This window comes from Jaculus jaculus, chromosome 5, assembly GCF_020740685.1.
Source record: "Jaculus jaculus isolate mJacJac1 chromosome 5, mJacJac1.mat.Y.cur, whole genome shotgun sequence".
Taxonomy (NCBI): Eukaryota; Metazoa; Chordata; class Mammalia; order Rodentia; family Dipodidae; genus Jaculus; species Jaculus jaculus.
In genome coordinates, this window is record NC_059106.1 from 44732906 (window position 1) to 44751491 (window position 18586).

Consider the following 18586-nt stretch of genomic DNA (forward strand, 5'->3'; position numbering starts at 1 on the left):
TCTAGTTGTGTGAAGAACTCTTTGAGAAGATCAATGACAACTGTAATGAAGAGATGTCTTACTCTGTAGAGGTGAGTCCAGCAGCTAATACAACCAGGGGCCTCTGGACTCCTGTTCCTGCATTACTTTACATGGCTCATTTATTACTGTGTAGCTATTCATTGAAACAGTTACCTTAATTTTGTGCCTTTATGGCATGTGGAAGCTTTGGGTATAATGAATAAAGTTGCAGTTAAATCATTGTTAATGTTTGTACACTTCTTTTCAGTCAATACTTTAAAAGAAATTGTGTGTGTATGTGTAAGGGGTGGGTGGGGAAGAGAGCTTGTTGAGAGAAGAGTACACGTGCTATATGTAGCACACTCAGCTTGATTGTACAGGAATTTTTTTGGGGGGGGGTTGTTTGAAGCAGGGTCTCACTCTAGCCCAGGCTGACCTGGAATTCACTATGTACTGGAACTCATGGTGATCCTCCTACTTTTAAAGTATTTTTATCTATTTATTTTCACGGGGAGAGAGAGAAAATGGATGCATCAGGGCCTCTTGCCAGATTCATGTGCCACTTTGTGCATCTCGCTTTATCTGGGTACTGAGGATTCAAACCCAGGCTTGTCAGGCCTTTGTAAACCAGCACCTTAATTACTGAGCTATCTCTTTAGCCCCATGTACAGCTTTTTTTTTTTTTTTTTTTAATTTGAGAGTAACAGACACAGAGAAAAAGACAGGTAGAGGGAGAGAGAGAGAATGGGCGCGCCAGGGCTTCCAGCCTCTGCATACGAACTCCAGACGCGTGCGCCCCCTTGTGCATCTGGCTAACGTGGGACCTGGGGAACCGAGCCTCGAACCGGGGTCCTTAGGCTTCACAGGCAAGCGCTTAACCGCTAAGCCATCTCTCCAGCCCCATGAACAGCTTTTTATAAGTTCTATTTTTCTTTTCTAAAATGAGACAAGGTCTACCTACGTAGCCCAAGCTGACCTTGAATGCACTATTCCGTTGCCTATGTCTCTAAGTTCTGGGATTACTGTGTACCACGATGCCTGGCTTTCTAAAAATTAAAAAAAAAAAAATTTTTTTACTATATGTTATTTCTTTTTTCCAAGTCCTTTTATTCACTTTAATAATATGTTACTAGGTGAGCTACATGGAAATTTACTGTGAGAGAGTACGAGATTTGCTGAATCCCAAAAACAAGGGTAATTTACGTGTGCGTGAACACCCTCTTCTTGGACCCTATGTGGAGGATCTGTCCAAGCTGGCGGTCACTTCCTACACAGACATTGCTGACCTCATGGATGCTGGGAACAAAGCCAGGTATGGTGGGAAATGAAGTAATGACTAGGGTATTTGGTATATTTTGAAGCCTTTTGTGTCTGTCCGTTTTAGGGTTTGAAGCCACATTTAGAACTTTGGGAGTTACTTTAATTGTAATGTCCTATGCTGGAGAAGTATAGGCCTCAACATATTAAGTATCTTTCCTTTCATGAAAACAGTACATTGCTGACGTAAGTTAGAACTTTGCTTTATTTTTATGAATTTATTTATTTATTTATTTATTTTGGTTTTTTGAGGTAGGGTCTCACTCTAGCCCAGGCTGACCTGGAATTCACTAAGGAGTCTCAGGGTGGCCTCAAACTCACAGCGATCCTCCTACCTCTGCCTCCCGAGTGCTGGGATTAAAGGCGTGCGCCACCACACCTGGCTTTATTTTTATTAATTAAAAAAAATATATTATTTATTTACTTATTTGAGAGTGAGAGATACAGAAGTAGGCAGGTAGAAAGAGAGAAAGAATGGGGGTGCCAGGGCCTCCAGCCACTGCAAATAAACTCCAGATGTGTGCTGTGTCCCCTTGTGCATCTGGCTTATGTGGGTCCTGGGGAGGTGAACCTGGGTCCTTTGCTTTGCAGGCAAACACTTTGACTGGTAAGCCATCTCTCCAGCCCATTTTTTTTTTCTTTATTTATTTGAGAGAGGCAGACAGAGAGACAGTGAATGGGCATGTCAGGGCTTCTAGCTATTGCAAATGAACTACAGATGCATGCACCCCTTTTTGCATCTGGCTTATGTGAGTACTGGGGAATCAAACCTGTGTCCTTAGGCTTTGTAGGCAGACACCTTAACTGCTAAGCCATCTCTCCAGCCCTGTTTTTTTTACTTTATTTATGAGAGAGAGAGAGAGAGGGAGGGAAGGAGGGAGGGAGGGAGGGAGGGAGAGAGAATGGGCTCTCCAGGATTTCTAGCCACTGCAGACACACTGCAGATGCATACGCCACCTTCTGTATCTGGCTTATGTGGGTACTGGGGAATTGAACCTGGATCCTAGGCTTCACAGGCAACTGACTTAACCACTTAGCCATCTCTCCAGCCCTGCTTATATTTTATACTTAGGTTTTCATCAAATCATGGTAAAATGTTAGCCATATGTCTAAATGAGGCTATGGTAGTAATCGATTCTGTTATAAATGAGTACCTACCAAAGAATGAAAATTAAATGCTCTGGTGATTACCAAAGGGGTAGCTGGAGTATAAAAAATGATTCTGATTGGGTGCCCTTGGAGCTGTAGCATAACTTGATGGCTCACAAATAAGGCAGTACTTAGAGCAATTATGTAAGTGACAGTCTCTCAGTCTGAATGAGTTGAAGGTGATTACTAGTGATTGTTATACTTATAATGTAGAGCCTGCTCTCCATTTTTACTCTCTTGTAAGGACTCTATTGTCACATGGTCACCTTTCTGTTCATTTAGGACAGTGGCAGCTACCAACATGAATGAAACGAGCAGCCGTTCCCACGCTGTGTTTACCATCGTCTTCACCCAGAAGAAACATGATACTGAGACTAACCTTTCCACTGAGAAGGTAGGGAATTTTGCTCTATAGGCTTGAGTTATGAAGGGTAGGAAATTTGAGAAGTCCCTTCTGTTACCCTCTGCATTATGTGGAAGGGTTACTCTTGATTAATAGAGAGTGGTCTGTAGCTTCTACTTATCATTTATCCAACAGCAGTGTTCACTATTTACATGCAATTGCAAAATAGAAAATAGAATTAAGAAAAATTCTAAAAATGTGGGTCTAATAAGCTATGCAAGGTAGTTAATTTTTTAAAAATTTTATTTGCCTCTGTGTGTGTGTGTGTGTGTATGCTTGAAGAGGCTAGAGGTTAATATGAAATTGCTCAATTGCTTTCCACCTTACCTACTGAGCAGGGTTTCCCTGAACCCAGAACTCACTTATTTGGCTAGTCTAGCTAGCTAGCTTGCCTTAGAGCATCTGCCTATTTCTGCCTTCTGAGCCCTGGGATTATAAGCATCTGAAAGTCACTTAGGTGGGTGTTGGGGATCCAAACTGAACCAGCTCCCCAGGCCATTTCTTTTATTTTTATGCAAGACAGTTGAGTAGTTGAATAGAATGTTGAATACTCCACTCCATCACTCTTCTGCCTATTCTTTTTTTTTATTACAACTTTTTTGTTTGTTTTTATTTATTTGAGAGTGACAGACAGAGAAAGAGACAGACAGATTGAGAGAGAGAGAGAGAGAGAGAGAGAGAGAGAGAGAGAGAGAGAGAATGGGCACGCCCGGGCCTCCAGCAACTACAGATGTACTCCAGATGCATGTGCCATCTTATGTGGGTCCTGGGGAATAGAGCCTTGAACTAGGGTCCTTAGGCTTCACAGGCAAGTGCTTAACTGGTAAGTCATCTCTCCAGCCCATCTTCTGCCTATTCTTGTTTGTTTGAGTTGGTCTAGTTTGCCTTTTTTGAGAGCTCCTATAATTCCTGGGTCCCTGCTTGCTCCGTTATGGGACTGTGGATCAAATTTGAGCAGCCTCAGGCCCTCTGGATTGTCCATAAAATGCACTTAACCACTGAGCCATCATCTCTCTAGCCTCTAGCAACTTACCTTCCTTTTAAATATTTTTATTTATTTATTTATTTGAGAGAGAGGCAGACAGAGAGAATGGGTGCACCAGGGCCTCTAGCCACTGCCAATAAACTCCAGATGCATATGCCACTTTGTGCACTTGGCTTTACCTGGGTACTGGGGACTTGAACCTGGGTTGGTAGGCTTTATAAACAAGTGCCTTTAACTACTGAGCCATTCTGAGCCATTTTCCCAGTCCCCCACCCAGTAGTTTTTTTAATGATTCCTTTGGATGGTTTTGTTTTTAATGTCTTAAAAAGTTTTAAACAGTGTATTTCTAGATAAGGATTATTGCGGTGTACAATAAAGTACAAATATTTAAAGCATAAAATTTGATCAGGGTGTTTTTTTTTTTTTTTTCCTTCTTTGGAGGCAGGATCTCATTTTAGTCCATGCTGACCAGAAACTCAGTCTGTAGCCTAGGCTGGCCTTGAGATCACCGATCCTCCTACCTGTCCCTCCCGAGTGCTGAGATTAAAGGTGTGTGCCACCACGCCTGGCTTGATATGCTTTTGCTGTTACTGTAGATTAGATATATTTTGTAGAATTTCATATACTTGGAATTTTGAGTATGTACTGATTATTTTGACAGGTTTCTTTTATTCATTATAATTTTGAGATTCATCTGTATTGTTACATCACTAGCTCTTTTCATTGCTGGTGAATATTCCATTGTTTAATTGACCTGGTACATCAACATTTGTGTATGTGTATATGGAGACTTTTTTGTTTGCTTATTTCATTTTTATCTATTTGAGGGGGGGGGAGGGAGGCAGGGAGGGAGGGGAAGAGGGAGGGGAAGAAGGAGAGGGAGGGAGGGAATGGGCATGTCAGGGCCTTTAGCCATTGCAAATGAACTCCAGACAAATGCACTCCTGGCAAATTGCGCATCTGGCTTATGTGGGTCTTGGGGACTCGAACCTAGATCATTTGGCTTAGCAGGCAAATGCTTTAGGTGCTAAGCCATCCCTCCAGCCCTGTTTTTGGTTTTTGAGGTAGGGTCTCCCTCTAGCCCAGGCTGACCTGGAATTTACTATGTAGTCTCAGGCTGGCCTTAAACTCACACCAGTCCTCCTGCCTCTACCTCTCGAATGCTAGGACCAAAGACATGGGTCACCTTGCTCAGCTGAGGTTGGTTAACTTTTTTTTTTGTTGTTTTTTTTTGAAGTAGGGCTTCACCCTAGTCCAGGCTGATCTGGAATTCACTGTGTAATCTCAGGGTGGCCTTGAATTCACAGCTATCCTCCTACCTCTGCCTCCCAAATGCTGGGATTAAAGGTGTGCCTCACCATGCCTGGCTAAAGTTGGTTAACTTTTTTTTTTTTTTAATTTTTTTTGTTCATTATTTATTTATTTATTTATTTGAGAGCAACAGACATAGAGAGAAAGACAGATAGAGGGAGAGAGAGAGAATGGGCGCGCCAGGGCTTCCAGCCACTGCAAATGAACTCCAGATGCGTGCGCCCCCTTGTGCATCTGGCTAACGTGGGACCTGGGGAACCAAGCCTCGAACCGGGGTCCTTAGGCTTCACAGGCAAGCGCTTAACCACTAAGGCATCTCTCCAGCCCAGCTTTTTAAAGAGTTTTATCATCCTTTTAGCAGAGTAGGCATGTTATTTTGCTCACAATTTTGGATGTTTAAGGGCATGGCACCAGTATCAGCTTGGCTCTGATGAGGACCTCATCACTGATAGCATAATAAAGGGAGCCCATGTGAAAAGGCGTGATCACATCACCAGGCAGGAAGCCAAAGAAGCTGGGGAATGGCCAGTGTGGTCCTGTTGGTTGGTTTATTTGTTTGCTTTTTTCCTGAGCAAGGTCTCACTCTAGCTCTGGAACCCACTCTGTAGCCCAAGTTGGTGTGGAACCCATGGTGATCCTCCTCACCTTCCCAGATACTGGGATTATAAGTGTGAACTATCATGCTGGCTTAGCATGGATCTTTTATTTACTTATTTATTATTTTTTGGAGGCAGTATCTAATGTATCTCAGGTTGGCTGCAAATGTGCTATACAGCCCAGGCTGGCCTTGAACTTCTGATCCTCCTGCTTCCATCTCCCCATTGTTGGGATTACAGATGTGCTCTACCATACACTGTTTGTGTGGTGCTATAGGATTGAACCCAGATTTTTAAAAAAATTTTTATTTGATAGAGGGAGGGAGAGAGTGAGAGGGAGGATGGTGCATCAAGGCCTCCAGCCACTGCAAACAAACTCCAAATGTGTGCACTCCCTTGTGCATCTGGCTTATGTGGGTCCTGGGGAATCGAACCTGGGTCCTTTGGCTTTACAGGCAAGCACCTTAACCGCTAAGCTATCCCTCCAGCCCTGAACCCAGAATTTTGTATGTACTAGGCAAGCACTCTTCCAGTTGATCAACTTCCTCATCATGGCCCTTTTATAACAACACTATCTAGAGAACTCTTTCAGAGGTTCCACAAGAAGTGCTATAACCCTTTAGGGCAGGGTCCCCATTGACTGAATAATGACTTCTCTCTAGGTTTCAACTCTTAAAGGTCCCACTAGTTTATAGTATCACCACACTCAGAACTGTGCTTCCAGTATATGAATCCTTATTGGAAAAATTATATCCTCATGATTATTTAGATAATTGTTATAAATTTTATGTATGCCTCATGTGTATTGCAATGTATGTATGTGCATGTGTTCTGGGTATTGAACCAAGATCCTTGAACATCCTGTACCACTGAGCTATACTTCAGTCTTGTGTATGTTCTTTAAATTTACCTTGATATATGTTGTGATGGCCTTGAGCCATATTTAGTAGCTCTAATAGGTTTTAGTTTTCTTCATACCTTAATATTTGAGGTTGGTTAACTTTTTTCTTTTTGGTTTTTCAAGGTAAGGTCTTACTCTGTTCTAGGCTGACCTGGAATTCACTATGTAGTCTCAGGGTGGCAGTGAACTCAGGGTGATCCTCCTACCTCTGCCTCCCAAGTGCTTAAAGGCATGCTTCAGGTGTCTTCTTTAATTACTCTTCGACTTCACATTTCCTCCCTCCCCTCCCACCCTCCCTCCCTATTCCCTTCCAGGATTCCAATACGTAGCCTTGGCTAGTCTCATACTGACTACATAGACCAGGCTGGCCTTAAAATCATGACCAGTCCTTCTCCCTTTTCCTTCCAAGGGCTAGGATCACAGATTTGTGCTACCATACCTAGCTATCTTGTTTTTTTGAGGGGGGGAGGTGTTCTGAGGTGTAGGGTCTCACTCTAGCCTAGGCTGATGTGGAATTTACTCTGTATTTTCAGGATTACCTCAAACTCATGGTGATCCTCCTACCTCTGCCTCCCCAGTGCTGGAATTAAAGGCATGCACCACCATGCCTGGCTTGCTTATTTTTTAAAATGATTTTTTAAGTATTATTTATTTGAGAGAGAGAAAGAATGAGGTAGATTAGAGAAAATGGGTGCACCAGGGCCTCTAGCCACTGCAAACAAAATTCAGATTCATGTGCCACCTTATACATCTGATTTATGTGGATATTTGGGAATCAAACCTGAGTCCTTAGGCTTCTCAGGCAGGTGCCTTAACTGCTAAGTCATCTCTCCAGCCCCTCTTGCTTATTTTTGAAATTCTCTCTACTACTGTTCTTTACTAGGTTAGTAAAATCAGCTTGGTGGATCTAGCAGGAAGTGAACGAGCTGATTCAACTGGTGCCAAAGGAACTCGATTAAAGGTATTTATTTTCCTAAAATGGACTAGTAAACTACTCTTTTATAACATAGGTCAGCAAACTTTGGCTAGAGGGCCAAATCCAATCTACTGCCTGATTTTGTAAATAAAGTTTCACTGAAACTTAGCTCTATCTCTTAATTTACTTATTATCTATCTATGACAGTTTTTATTTATTTTTATTTTTTGAAGTAGGGTCTCATGTAGGTAAGCCATGCTGGCCTCAAACTCACTGAGGTGAGGATAACTTTGAATTTACTTCTCCTGCTTCCACCTCCCAAGTGCTAAGATTACAGGCATGTGCCATATCCCATTTATGATCAGAGCCAGGCTTCGTGCTATACTCTACTCACTGAGCTCTATCACCAGCCCCTATGGCTGATTTATACTGCAGTGAGCATTGCAATGGAGATTGTAAACTATAAGCTCAATTTTTATTTGACCCTTTAGAGAGCAATTTTGTGAAGTGTGTGTGTGTGTGTGTGTGTGTGTGTGTGTTTTCTGAGGTAGGATGACCTGGAATTCACTCTGTATTCTTGGGGTGGCCTCAAACTCACGGCGATCCTCCTTCCTCTGTCTCCTGAGTGCTGGGATTAAAGGTGTGCGCCACTACACCTGGCTTGCCAATTGTTTTTTGTTTAGAGGTAGGTTCTCACTCTAGCCTAGGCTGCAGCTCACTCTGTATTCCCAGCCTGGCCTTGAAATCATGACCATCCTACCTGTGCCTTCCATGTCTTGCTGGGATTAAAGGCTTGTGCCACCATGCCCAGCCCAATTGTTGATCATTAATGTCAAAGAAATGATAAAATTAGATAACAAAATAAGGAATAAAAAAAATTGAGCCAAGGGTAAAAGTTGATTTTTTTTGTTGTTGTTGTTTTGTTTTTCAAGGTAGGATCTTGCTCTAGCTGAGGCTGATCTGGAATTCACTGTGTATTATTTGGTTGACCTCAAACTCATGGCAGTCCTCCTCTGCCTCTTGAGGGCTGGGATTAAAGATGTGTGCCACCATGCCCAGCTTAAATTGCATTTTGAGAAATATATAGAATTTGGTTAGATGGAAAAGACAGTTCTGGAAATAAAATAGCTATGATTCACACAGGAGAATAAGTGTCTACTTCAGTAGAGATGCTGTTTTAAAAGAACAGGAATTCCATGTTGTAGGAGGAATGCTTACATTGTCAGGTTTTGGAACACAAATATCTTGAAGACATACAAGATTGAGAAGTAGGCATATAGTGTCAGCACATTATCAAGAGAGCAGAGGAAGGACTGAAGACTACAGTAGGTTTTAGAAACAAACATGCAAACATTGGCAATGTCAGTGATGTGGGAGTTGTAGAAATTCCTCAGCATAATTCTTTCATGTTTGCTATTTATTTTAGGAAGGAGCAAATATTAACAAGTCTCTTACAACTTTGGGCAAAGTCATTTCAGCCTTGGCGGAGGTGGTAAGTTTTGTATTTTATGATAGAGGACATTTGTCTGCTCAGCAAATACAACGTGATGATATTTTATTCATGTTTCTGAAAGTTATCCTTTTGGGCTCTTTTATGTGATTTTGCCTTTCTTGTTTGTGAGGTTTTCAGATATGGCACTGATTAATATTTTAAATGCAGTTATGCATTACTTAGTGAGGGACTACATTCTGCAAAATGCATCATCATTAGCTGAGGTTGTCATTATGGGAACGGTGCAGAGCATACCCACCACCAGCCCTGATGGTACAGTCCACTACAACCTAACCTATATTTTGCCAAGCACTAGAAACAAAACCACATGAGATTAAATTAAGCAAAGAGAAAATAATAGTAGAGGAATAATAATAGAGGTAATAATAATAATAAAAGAGGCAATGTAAACAAAAAGGTGTAAGTCGGTGGTTGTTTCAGCATGGCATACTATTTTACAGTAGGAATTATTTACTATAAAATAATGGGAAAAAGTATAGTGAATGTGCAAATGAGCCACAGTCACCTATCACATACCAGGTACTGAACGTAATTATATGTGATATACTTTTTATATAATTAGCAGTAGTAGGTTTGTTTCCAGTGGCATCTCTAAAAGCACATGAGTAATACATTGTGCCACCACCTGAAGGATAGCAATGGTATTGTAATTTTTCAATGCCATTATTATTTAATGAGACCACTATTATATATGGCCCACATTTGGGTTATTATGCAATAGTTAATACAAAAGTTACATCAAATTCTGCAGAGTAGTCTTTGTGAAGTGATTTTGAGAAGTCATTGTGTGCTCTAATTAGATTAGCATCTCATTTAAATCACTAAAGAGTTAACTATATCCTTACTTGTCTCAGAACTCATAACCTATGATTCACATTTAAACAGAATACTATCTTTTATTTGGAGGCTTATCCTATGTTCTTTTTCTCTCCTTTAAATGCTTTCATTTGTAGGATAACTGCACCAGCAAGGTACAGTGGTTGGGAGGGTGGAGATGAACTAGCTAAAGAACAAACTAAAAAAAAAAGGGAAAGAAATCATGGTTTGTATCCCTTAGAGGACAAGTAGAGGTATTGATGGGATGGAGCCTTGAAAGGGCTGTCATTTCTTTTCTGGTCCTGGTGATTTATAATGGTTGTGTTATTGACATAAATGAAACTAGAATATTTTTTGGTAAACCAATGCTATTCATTTTATAATGCTGTTTATGGTCAATGTAGCTGGCATACTTCAGTCAGTACCTGTGATGGGCAAGTGTAGTATTTAGGTATATTTAAGAACCATAAAGAGATAAACCAAGCCTTAGATCTGAAGGATTTTTTTTTTTTTTTTTTTGGTTTTTCGAGGTAGGGTCTCACTCTGGCTCAGGCTGACCTGGCATTCACTATGTAGTCTCAGGGTGGCCTCGAACTCTCGGAGATCCTCCTACCTCTGCCTCCCGAGTGCTGGGATTAAAGGCGTGAGCCACCATGCCCGGCTAGATCTGAAGGATTTTGTGGTGAAATGTTCAGTTAATCTTGGATGACTATTTAATATTAAGTTGAACCTGTGATTAGAAGTTACTTTCAAAGTGTTAGATTGTGCACATATGAGTTGATTGGGGCAGAGTGGCATGATGGGGGGTGGCTCATTATTTATCTATTTATTTATTTATTTTTGTGATTCCTGGTAAGAGTACCAGGGCCTCTCATATGCTGGTCTGTTATGTGCTAGTACACCCTCTACTGAGCACTGACTCCAATGTAACATTTTTAAAATAAAATTTTAGGGCTGGAGAAATTGCTTAGTGGTTAAGGTGCTTGCCTTTGAAGCCTAAAGACTGAGGTTTGATTTTTCAGTACCCACATAAGCCCGATACATATACACATGTATCTGGAGTTCATTTGCAGTGGCTAAGCGCCCTGGTGCGTGCACACATGCTGTCCCTCTCTCTCTCAAATAAATAAATAAAGTATTTAAGAAATTTACATCTTCTTTATTTGAGAAAGAGGCAGATAGAGAGAGAGAAAGAAGCCAGACATGGTGGTGCACACAGTTAATCCCAGCACTCGGGAGGCAGAGTTAGGAGGATAGCTGTGAGTTCAAGACCACCCAGAGACCACCAAGTAAATTCCAGGTCAGCCTGGGCTAGAATGAGACCCTACCTTGAAAAACCAAAGAAAGAGAGAGAGAGAGAGAGAGAGAGAGAGAGAGAGAGAGAGGGAGAGAGGTCTGAAGTTAAAATGCACTGTGTTATTTTATTCTATTATTTGCAAGCAGAAAGAGACAGAGAACAGACATGTCAGAGCCTGTAGCAGCTGTAAATGAAATCTAGGCACATGCGCCACCTTGTGCAATCTGGCTTATTTGGGTACTGAAGAATCAAGCTTTGGTCCTCAAGTTTTTTAGACAAATGCCTTAACTGCTAAGCCATCTCTCCAGCCCCAAATCCACTCTCTATGAATACCTGTGGTTTTGCGAAAGTTACGTGTCTTCCTTTGTCAGACCTCAGATTATACCAGAAATGGATTCAAAGATTACCCATTGTGGGGACAAATCTTCCCAGTGAACTGACTTTCTCCTTAGTAGCTTTTTTTTTTTTTTTTTCCAAGTTGTAATCTCACTCTAGCCCAGGCTAACCTGGAGCTCACCCTGTTGTGTCCGGTAGTCCTTGAACACACTCACATTGGTCCTCCTAACTCTGCACCATGTCTGGTTCTTAGTAGCTTTTTTTTTTCTGAGGTAGGGTCTCACTGTAGCCCAGGCTGACCTGGAATTCACTATGTAGTCTCATGGTGTCCTCCAACTCATGGCGATCCTTCTACCTCTGCCTCCTGAGTGCTGGGATTAAAGGCATGTGCCTCCATACCTGGCTTCTTCGTAGCTTTTTTAAAAAAAAATTTGCTTACAAGGAGAGAGAGCGTACGGTGCATTAGAGCCTTTTGCCACTGCAAAAATAAATAAATAAAATAAGATAAAATTTAAAAAAACCTCGAAGCATCTGCTACATTGTGCTTCTGGCTTTACATGGGTACTTGGTAACCAAACCCCTGCTGTCAGGCTTTGCAAACACCTTCAACTGCTGAGCCATCTCTCCAGCCCTTATATTTTTGATTTTTCAAGGTAGCTTCTTGCTGTAACCCAGGCTGACCTGGAACTGGAATTCACTATGTAGTCTTAGAGTGATCTCAAACTCTCAATGATCCTTCTACTTCTGGCTCCTGAATGCTACAAATAAAGGCATGTTCCACCATGGTGGGCTCTCTCAGTAGCTTTTTTTTAAAAGTAGCAAAATCACACTGTAGTCAGCTATCAGGTATTTGAGTGGCTATTATGTGTAAAACATTTGCATTAAATTTTACTCAAATTTTTCTTACTCAAATTTTTCTCATTTCAGCACTACCTTTTTATTGGTGGTGTTGGCTTTATAGTATAATAATAAGAGTCTAAAGAGAAGAAAACATTTGAAGTAGACCCTATTATGTGTGATATTAATAGTCTTATGGTTATGTTGTTTTTGTTTTGTTTTATTCTGTTTTGTTTTTGAGGTAGGGTCTCACCTTAGCCCAGGCCAACCTGGAATTCACTGTAGTCTCAGGATGGCCTCAAACTCATGTCGATTCTCCTACTTCTGCCTTCTGAGTGCTGAGATGAAGGTGTGTGCCACCATGCCTGGCTTTTTTTTTTTTTTTTAATCCTTGTCTGTTAAAGATGTACTCCTGAAGTATGTATAGGTGAAACGTTGGATTTGTTTTGAAATATTAAGAGCTATAAGGACAATATAGGTAAGATACCATATAGCAGTATTTTATCAATGTTAAGATTCTTGAATTTGGGCTGGAGAGATGGCTTAGTGGTTAAGCGCTTGCCTGTGAAGCCTAAGGACCCCGGTTTGAGGCTTGATTCCCCAGGTCCCACGTTAGCCAGATGCACAAGGGGGCGCATGCGTCTGGAGTTTGTTTGCAGAGGCTGGAGGCCCTGGCGCGCCCATTCTCTCTCTCTCTCTCTCTCTTTTCTGTCTGTTGCTCTCAAATAAACAAATAAAAATTTAAAAAAAAATTTAAAAAAAAGATTCTTGAATTTGGTTGTTGTACACTGTGTAAGAGAATGTCCTTGTTTGCTGACGTGTTTAGAAATGACACCTGCAACATACTCTAAAATAAGTTCAGGAATGTAGTAATGTGTTTTGGGGGTAATTGAAAGATGATTCTGGCAAATTATTGGTAATGGTTGAAGTCACATGGTGAGTATATGATAGCTTAGTATGCTGTTTTCTTGACTTTTGTGTCATTAAAAACTTCAAAAGAAAATGCAAAAAGAAAGTTATTATCTATATTTCATCAAGGATTAGAACTATAAATGGTAAGTTTCAATAATGATAAAATTCCACTACAATTTATTTCACTTGGGAATTTTAGAGTGGTCTGCTTTTCATGGGAATTTCCCATTGTAACATTGCTAAAACCATTCCTTTCTCTTTAATAGAGTAAAAAGAAGAAGAAAACTGATTTTATTCCTTACAGGGATTCTGTACTTACTTGGCTCCTTCGAGAAAATCTGGGTATGTTGACTACTGGAACAAATTAATTTTGTAGTTACATTTTTTTTTTTTTTTTTGCTTTTTAAAAAAAATTTTATTAGCATTTTCCATGATTATAAAAAAAATCCCATGGAAATTCCCTCCCTCTGTAGTTAACTTTTTTTTTTTAATTTTTATTAACATTTTCCATGATTATAAAATATATCCCATGGTAATTCCCTCCCTCCCCACCCCCACACTTTCCCATTTGAAATTCCATTCTCCATCATATTACCTCCCCATTACAATCATTGTAATTACATATATACAATAACAACCTATTAAGTATCCTCCTCCCTTCCTTTCTCCACCCTTTATGTCTCCTTTTCAACTTACTGGCCTCTGCTACTAAGTATTTTCATTCTCACACAGAAGCCCAGTCATCTGTAGCTAGGATCCCCATATGAGAGAGAACATGTGGCGCTTGGCTTTCTGGGCCTGGGTTACCTGACTTAGTATAATACTTTCCAGGTTCATCCATTTTTCTGCAAATTTCATAACTTCATTTTTCTTTACCGCTGAGTAGAACTCCTGTAGTTACATTTTTAATGCTGTTTACTTTTTGCTTTTTGTATGTAATTGTTCTGTGTCTGTTTTGGAGAAAAATCATCTCTAAGCATCTTGTCTCTTTCCATTTTTGTTACTGATTTCAGCTGGTTGGAATCACTTTTTTTTTTTTCTTCAATTTTTGTGTGTGAGTGCAACAGGCATGTGTGACCACATAGGTCACAAGTTCAGAGGATAACCTTAGGTTAAGTGTTACCTTTCACCTTGTTTGTGGCAGTGTCTCTGCTGTAAGCTTCTAAGAACTCTTCTGTTTCCACTTCCCACTCACTGTAGGCATGCTTCTGTGTCAAGCTTTACGTGGCTTCTGGGATCTGAATTTAGGTTCACATACTTGCACATCAAGCACTTTTATCTCCTGAGCTATCTCCTCAGCTCAGATGCACTCATTGGTTTTTTGAGATAAAGTCTCACTCTAGACCTGGAATTTACTGTGTAGTCTCAGGGTGGCCTTGAACTTAGGATCATCCTACCTCTGTCTCCCGAGTGCTGGGATCAAATGCATATGCCACCATGCCTGGCTTTAGATTCACTCACTTTTAAGTCTGGGTGATATATATAATTTTCTTCAAGACGTGAACCTTGGAGCCATTGTCTTCTATATGGCTGACTTCTGCTTCAAGGTGTTCCTTCCTCAGAGTTCTTTCAAACCCTCATAGTCCTTGGAAGTTCACATAAGCAGTCTTTGGGAGTCATTACTCCTTGTTGCTCATGTTTTGGGACCTTTCAGCCCTGTCTTTTATTCTTTGCTCCTTATTAAGGAGTGATCAGATTACTTTCCCATGCTAAGGACAGTTTTGGTGGAATGAAATTTTGATTAGAATTTTTATTTTTATTTTTTGAGAGAGAATCTCATGCAGCCCAGGCTGGCTTTGAATTTGCTGTGTAGTCACAGTTGGTTTGAACTGCTGGTTCTTTTGCCTCTACCTCCTGACTGCTGTGCTTATTTGGCTAGAATGGGTTTAAGAGAGGAGAAGAGGAACTTGAGCCAGATGATCCAAACACTAAAACTTGAGCATTTCAGTGGCAGGCATGGTGGTACCCAACTATAATCATAGCACTTAGGAGGTGGACGCAGTAGGATTGCCAGCTTTGGGCTAACGTGGGCTATATAATGAAACTTTGTCTCAAAAAAAAAGGTCAGCTTTTTTTTGTTTGTTTTGTTTTTTATTTATTTATTTATTTGAGAGCGACAGACATAGAGAGAAAGACAGATAGAGGGAGAGAGAGAGAATGGGCACGCCAGGGCTACCAGTCACTGCAAACAAACTCCAGATGCGTGCGCCCCCCTTGTGCATCTGGCTAACGTGGGACCTGGGGAACCGAGCCTTGAACTGGGGTCCTTAGGCTTCACAGGCAAGTGCTTAACCGCTAAGCCATCTCTCCATCCCTAAGTGACAAGTCTAGCAGGTTTGTTATCATTAGTATGTTTTTTTTTTTTTTTTGAGGTAGGGTTTCACTCTAGCCCAGGCTGACCTGGAATTCACCATGTAGTCTCAGGGTGGCCTCAAACTCATGGCGATCCTCCTACCTCTGCCTCCCGAGTGCTGGGATTAAAGGCATGCACCACCACGCCTGGCAAAAGTCAGCTTTTGATTAAAGCTTAGGATCTAAGATTGTGCTGTCAACTTTGATACATTCAGTAAATCTTCTTTCTAAAATGAGTATAATTTGAGGTATTTGTGGTCCATCTTCTTAGGTGGCAATTCTCGGACTGCAATGGTTGCTGCTCTGAGCCCAGCAGATATCAACTATGATGAAACCTTGAGCACTCTGAGGTACTATCATTTAATCTGAGTAGCTAAGTCATTTTGTTCTGCTAAAGTATTTCTTATGTGGTGAGAGTAGTCATTTATGTCATCCTTTCTCCTTCTTGCCATGTGAGTAAATGGCTTTTCATTATAAGGGAGTTTGCCTGTTTATAGTTTGCTCATTCATTGGGATAGGTAGGAACTTCTTAGTAGTCCATCACCTTAACCACTTGGCTACCTTGTTCTAGGGAAAATGTTTAACCCGCTTGAGGTAAGATTTTTGGATAACCTTTATATACTCTTTTCTTTTTTTAAAAAAAAATTATTTATTTGAGAGGGCGAGAGAGGGAAAGAGGCAGACACACACACACACACACACACACACGGGGGGGGGGGGAGGAATGGGCATGCCAGGGCCTCCAGCCACTACAGACGACCTCCAGACGCATGCATCACTTTGTGTATCCAGCTTATGTGGGTCATGGGGAATTGAACCAAGGTCCTTTGGCTTTGCAGGCAATCGCCTTAACCACTGAGCCATCCTTCCAGCCCCTAATACCCTTTTCTTATAGTATTCATTTCTGTGGAAGTATTCCCTCTGTGAGCAAAGTCTTGCTAGATATACTTATGTTGTGGAAAGTAGTATAGTTGTCAACAGAATACTCACTCACAGGAGATCCATTATTTAAAATTTCTTTTCTTTTTTGTTTTTTTGAGGTAGGATCTCACTCTACTCCAGGCTGACCTGGAAAACTCTATGTAGTCTCAGGGTGGCCTCAAACTCACAGCCATCCTCCTACCTTTGCCTCCCGAGTGCTGGGATTAAAGGCATGAACCACCATGCCCAGCTCCTCAAAAGTATTTTTTTTTGGTTTTTCGAGGTAGGGTCTCACTCTGGTCCAGGCTGACCTGGAATTAACTCTGTCTTCTCAGGGTGGCCTCGAACTCACAGTGATCCTCCTACCCCTGCCTCCCGAGTGCTGGGATTAAAGGCATGCGCTACCACGCCCGGCTTTAAAAGTATTTTTAATAGAAGAGAAGAAGCTGGATAGCCATGAATTTGAGGCCACCCTGAGAATATGGAGTGAATTCCAAGTCTAGGGCAGCATGGGCTAGAGCAAGACCCTACCTTGAAAAACAAACAAACAAAATAATACTTTTGAGGCCAGGTGTGGAGGCACATACCTTTAATCCTAGCACTTGGGAACCAGAGGTGGTAGGATCACCATGAGTTTAAAGTCCAGCCTTAGAACTACAGAGTGAGTTCCAGGTCAGCCTGGGCTAAAGTAAGACTCTGCCTACAAGATGAAATACTTTTTTTTTTTTGTTTTTCAAAGGTAGGATCTTGCTCTAGTCCTGGCTGACCTGGAATTCACTCTGTAGTCTCAGGCTGGCCTTGAACTCATGGTGATCCTCCTTTCTCTGTCTCCTGAGTGTTGGGCTTAAAGGTGTGCATCACCACATCTAGCAAAAAAACAAACAAAACAAAACAAAAACCAAAAAAACTTTTGATATACCAAAAATAAAATACATAAAAATAAAAAAAGCTGTATAGGCTTACAAACTGAGTTTAAGTCCTCTCATATTTATTTCTGTTGTGGTCTTGGGCAAATCTCTTAAGTTCATCTGAGAGACTCTATAAGGGTCTATAAAGGTTTATATCAAGGGTCATAAAATACATAAATACTCAGGATATTTGATTTAGAAATTATGTTATATTACTTATGAGAAGTAGAGCACCTGAGAAATGGCAAGAATGAATTTTTTTATTGTATCTAGGTATGCAGATCGTGCAAAACAAATTAAATGCAATGCTGTTATCAATGAGGACCCCAATGCCAAACTGGTTCGGGAATTAAAGGAGGAAGTGACACGGCTGAAGGACCTCCTTCGAGCTCAGGGACTGGGAGATATTATTGACAGTAAGTGAATTAAGGATCAGCACAAGGTTTTACCTTCATCTTCAGATTCTTGTATTTAAAACAAGCTTAGATTTTAGGGATTTGATGAAGCTAGATGGTAGTTTTGTTTTTCCTTCTTAAAAAAGCCAGGCATGGTGGTGCATGCCTTTCATCCCAGCACTGGGAAGACAGAGGTAGGAGAATCACAGAGTTCAAGGCCAGCCTGGGACTACGGAATGAAGTCAAGGTCAACCTGGGCTAGTGTGAGATCCTACCTTAAAAAAAAAAAGCAGTGAAAATAATGTGCCCAGGTATCCAAAAAGTTTTTTTGAATGTTAACTTTATTCTGAAAAAGTAATCACCTTCATAAAGTGTTACTTGGAACTTGTTTCTTTGGTTTAACATAGTAGCAGTAATATCTGTGTAAGAAACTTGCCATTCAAGCTACTTTCAGATAAGATTCACCTTTGAGTAAATAGCCTCTCTTTATTTATGAACAAATGAGGAGAAAAGTCTAATTCATACCAAGTTCAAGAACTAGACTTCCAGAAAGTACAGTTTTTTAGTGTTCTTTTATAATGCATGCTTAAAAAAATCCTCAGTGATCTGTCTATATATTGTCTAATCAAATATCTTTTTAGTAGGTGCTGGCAGTGTGTGTAGCTCTGTACTCCTGCTTGCCTAGCATGTGCAAGGCTCTGGCTTCAGTCCCCAGCACTAT

The 18586-nt window shown here is 40.8% G+C and overlaps 1 protein-coding gene across 12 annotated transcripts in view; it reads left to right on the top strand.

Annotated features, from left to right (window-relative positions):
* Positions 1 to 18586, top strand: part of Kif1b (kinesin family member 1B) — a 191339-nt gene that overhangs the window by 48794 nt on the left and 123959 nt on the right. For 7 of the 12 annotated variants that reach the window (XM_045150524.1, XM_045150532.1, XM_045150528.1 and 4 more), the window contains 9 exons: positions 6 to 71; positions 1134 to 1312; positions 2749 to 2860; positions 7546 to 7623; positions 9005 to 9070; positions 10045 to 10062; positions 13556 to 13631; positions 15913 to 15991; positions 17744 to 17886. In XM_045150524.1, coding sequence (XP_045006459.1) covers positions 6 to 71; positions 1134 to 1312; positions 2749 to 2860; positions 7546 to 7623; positions 9005 to 9070; positions 10045 to 10062; positions 13556 to 13631; positions 15913 to 15991; positions 17744 to 17886 — 817 coding nt within the window. The remainder of the gene's footprint in view (positions 1 to 5; positions 72 to 1133; positions 1313 to 2748; positions 2861 to 7545; positions 7624 to 9004; positions 9071 to 10044; positions 10063 to 13555; positions 13632 to 15912; positions 15992 to 17743; positions 17887 to 18586) is intronic. The other 5 variants (XM_045150525.1, XM_045150527.1, XM_045150530.1 and 2 more) reach the window with 1 other exon arrangement.